We start from the raw sequence: 4,143 nt of genomic DNA, 5'->3' as shown, positions 1-4,143 counted from the left end.
CAAGGCTGATGTCCTTGCGAGAGCATATCCATCGTGTCTTCGCACAGGTGTACCGATTGCGGCATGTCAGCTAGTGGTACTCCAACCAAGACAGAAATATTGAAAGGCATGAAAGAGATGAGGGTTGAAGTGCGAGATGCCATCAAGGAGGAGATGAAGGTAATCGAGGAGAAGATGGATGAGAAGATGAAGGTAATGGAGGGGAAGATGGATGAGAAGATGAAGGTAATGGAGGGGAAGATGGATGAGAAGATGAAGGTAATCGAGGAGAAGATGAAAGAACTGGACCACAAGTTTGACGATTTCAAAACTGTGATCAGGGACGAACTGCGAACGAATTTAGGTTTTGTTGCTGGATGGATGAGGGATGTACGAGGTCCCAGTGGAGGGCAGGTTACATCTGGAAGCATGGACTTCACAGATGCTTTCCGCATCGTCATGCAACAGGTTGCCAATATAGGACAACAGGTGCAGCAGATGGGCAATATAGGGGAGCAGGTGCAGGCCGCCGTGGGTGAAGCTATGCGACAGATGGTACTGGGTGGAGCAGGCCATGTCATGATGGCACATGGGGTGAGCAACGTGATGGCAGATGCTGACTCGAATGGAAGATTGAATGAGAGTGAATCGGAGGAAGGTGCAGAAGTGAGCAGGGAGGGGACACCGGAGAGGAATGCGGTGCTGGTTTCATCACCAGGACTGGGGGATGATGGCAACGGTGAGATACAAGTTGGAGGGGATGACTTCGAATGGGAAGGATGGGGGCCTGGCAGACACATGGTCCCGTTGGCTTGGCGATTTCCTTTGCGGTGCAGAGTTCGAAATATGTTCATGTGGTGGAATTTGGGGCAAGATGTCATCGTGGAAGGACAAGTGAGGAGGATTCGGCCCTTAAAGCACCTCAGTCAGGTTCCTTTCTCCGCAGACGTGAAGGATGAGAACACGAGGAAGAATGTATACAAAGCATATCTTGTGATGACCATGGTGGAAAATATATGCCGAGAGCAAGGAGTACTGCAAGGAAATGAGGGGATTATGCCTCACAACTTCTGTCAGTGTTACAGAACAGGTTTCCGTACGCTAGTGGAAAGGGCGTACGGAGATGATGCATGGACGGCGATGGCACAGAGAAAGAGGTACTCGCAATACTCATACATCACATACTACAAGCACTTGGTGGAATATCGCCAGCAGGTTCGTATTGAGATGTCACTGGCAGTTGAAGACCATCAGGTAGAGGCGAATAGAAATAGTGAGAGTGGACAAAGGACGTATGCAGACATTCTCCAGAGCACGTAGTGTAGAGAATTTACAGTTCGTTCCTGAATGAAATCATTGTTGAGTTGATACATCTGTGTTAAGCCCTCATGTGGAAATGGAATGTTGGAAAGAATGAGTCTCGCTACGATGCCAAAGCGATGGTAGGTTGTGATATACTCAAGGGTACTTTTTGGGATGATGATGACAATGAGAGCAACAGACAATGCAGTTGATCAGGTATCATACTGCACTGCAAATCAAGGGGATGGTGGATAATGTGACAGGGAAGGGATGCCGGAGTATGCTTTGTTGGAGTTGAGGTTGTGAGATGCCGTGGCATCAGCTGCCATCTGGCATGTTGGTGATGGATGGTGATGGAGGAGACATTCGCATGAATCACTGTCTTGATGACAAGCTAAACATGATCTGTGGAGTGCATATTGTCATGTACGGCATTATGGATTTTCATGCACTGATGCCAAGCTGGATTCAGGGTCAGTTATGTTCCAAAAGGAACGTTGCGTGTCAACCATATTCCACAGTAATGCATATCGTCAGGTGTTACAGGTTCATGATCATGGGGGCAAATGAGGTACAGATTCATGATCATGGGGGCGAATGAGGGGTGAAATGGAGTTTGAAGCTCAGGGGTTTATCATGATTGGAGAGATGTTACTTCTTTGGCATTGACCACATCTAGATGCTGCATATTGATGAGTGATGACAACGTGATGACAACGTTCCCACCACCATCAGTGAATTGTCTGCACACTGGAGTGCAAGGCTGTGACGGTTCAGTGCAAGTCCGAGACGGGACAGTCAAACCATGAGCAAAGCCAGCATGTGCGACTTGAGCACTATCGGACTTCAAAGGCAAGTCAACCTTGAATTTGAGCTGTCGTCTTGATACTTGGAGGGAAGATCGGGAGCCTGGATTCAGGGGTCATGTGATGGGTGAGGAGGTGTTCCGACGCCCACAAGTACCTGACCAAGGCGAATGCGCAACCGCAACGATCCGCCATGAAAGCAACGCCGAAATGGCTAAGTGTGAAAGACCTGGTACAAATTTGTACCAGGCATGTGTACCATGATTGTCGTGGAACTTGAGTGGAATCTCTGGATATCCGGTACAGTCCTTTTGTACCAGTAAATACGTCCTACAACAGTAATAAAATGCGCCTCTTTTTTTTTCGTGAAGTATAACCCTTTTTAAGTTAGCGCCCTTATGAGCTCAATGCTTTTTTTTGTAAGTTAGCAGCTGGGCTGGTAAAAAAGTGAGTGATGGCGAGGGGGTGGGTTATAGATGAGATGTTGTGAATCGGTGAATCGGTGGGGTGGCTTATTTGTACTCATCACCGGTATTTCATACTACATAATGATGGGTGGGGTATGCATGAAGGGACACAGTCAGTCACCACAGCAAGGGTGGGGTCAGGTTTGCAGGGGGTAGAGTCTAGAAGGGTGGGTCTGGAAGACTCGAGTAGAGACTTTCACAATGCATGCTGCATCGTTCTCTTTCAAAGCGCTCCTCCTCCTCCTCCTCCTCCTCCCTCTCCTATGCTCTAGCACAGCAAACAGCGTAAGAAACGTTGATGTCCATGGGCTGTTCCTCTGACATTCCCCTGATGCCAGAAAAATGATGCCCAGAATGAGCCCGGCGGTCGCAGGTTCGCTAGCACCTTGCCCGAGTCCTCCATTCGATCTTGACCTGTTGGCCTGCAGATTGCAGCAGTATGACGCATACTCCTCCTCTTCATCTGTTCTCGCAACTACTACAGCACAATCTCTCTTTCCATCAACCACACCCTCACCATCAGCGCCGTCCGCATCTCCAGCTGGAGATAGGAACGTCTGTGGAGATGGCTTCCTAAGTCCAACTGAGCTGTGTGACGACGGGAACACAAGGAATGGAGACGGGTGCTCAAGTGACTGCCTATCCATCGAACGAGATCATCTCTGCTCCTCCTCTGTTCAGGGCATCAAGCTCAACATGGCAAATAGCATTTACAGCGCATGCTCTCTTTGTATGGACAAACCTTATTCCGACACCGTTACAGAAGATGATTTGACAAGGTGCGCATACTGGCCGAATCTTGTGCTTGCAGCTGCAAACACCGCACGTGGCAACCAAGTCATCCTGTCAGCAATGATCCCCACAAGCGCGCTGATGTCGTACATCAACACCTGGACAGCGACAGAGGTCGTGCCAGGAACTTTCTTCTACAATCATCCCACATACAGTGTTGGTTTCTCTCCAACTGCGGGCATACATCTTAATCCATACGATGATAGTGCGCAGAACTGCTCCGAAAGATTGAGCTGGCCCATCGGTCAACCGGGAGGAAGGGCGGGATGCGCTGGCGAGCTAGACATGTTTTCATTGCACAAGCAAGTGTTCGCCTGCCCTGCGACTTGGCTGTGCCCAGAAAAGTCAGCGTGTACCATCGACGTATCCTGGGATACGATCTTGGAGGAAAAGGGGACATTCTCTATCGGCGGTCTGGGAGCGGAGATGATCATTGGGAAGGAGGAGGTGTGGGTTTGCGACAAGGCAAACGCGTGCTCGCCGAACCATATGAACGCTCTCTGCTTCAAGTACCAGGAGAGGAACCGAACTTTTAACTCTTGGGGGTTCCAGTCTGATCTCGGGTTGTAACTGCACATGATATCAGCAGGAAACTTGGCAGAAACTACAACAACTTTTCTTGGTTCACAGGCACGATTCATCTGGGAATTGTATACATTCACAACATCACAACTGTAAACCATTGCTCCTCTATGTTATTGACATGTCGCTACAAAATTCTATACCTCCTGTGGCAATCATTGAATGTGGGCCACTCCGGACTCCGGACTGAGTGTTGTACACACGTGACACCGGAT

General features: G+C 49.1%; 2 protein-coding genes across 2 annotated transcripts; both read left to right on the top strand.

Moving 5' to 3' along the window:
- Positions 1-63: 63 nt before the first annotated feature.
- Positions 64-1,299, top strand: GUITHDRAFT_120108 (hypothetical protein; the record flags this gene model as incomplete). Its single annotated transcript, XM_005820641.1, has 1 exon — positions 64-1,299. The coding sequence occupies one exon, from the start codon at positions 64-66 to the stop codon at positions 1,297-1,299; it is 1,236 nt and encodes a 411-aa protein (XP_005820698.1).
- A 1,456-nt stretch (positions 1,300-2,755) lies between these two features.
- GUITHDRAFT_147734 (hypothetical protein) lies at positions 2,756-3,916 on the top strand (the record flags this gene model as incomplete). Its single annotated transcript, XM_005820640.1, has 3 exons — positions 2,756-2,839; positions 2,893-2,927; positions 2,983-3,916. The coding sequence occupies 3 exons, from the start codon at positions 2,756-2,758 to the stop codon at positions 3,914-3,916; spliced, it is 1,053 nt and encodes a 350-aa protein (XP_005820697.1).
- Positions 3,917-4,143: the final 227 nt, after the last annotated feature.

The sequence above is a fragment of the Guillardia theta genome, assembly GCF_000315625.1.
Source record: "Guillardia theta CCMP2712 unplaced genomic scaffold GUITHscaffold_170, whole genome shotgun sequence".
In the NCBI taxonomy this organism is placed as follows: Eukaryota; class Cryptophyceae; order Pyrenomonadales; family Geminigeraceae; genus Guillardia; species Guillardia theta.
The sequence above is the reverse complement of the archived record's forward strand: the minus strand, read 5'-3'. Positions and strand labels throughout refer to the sequence as shown.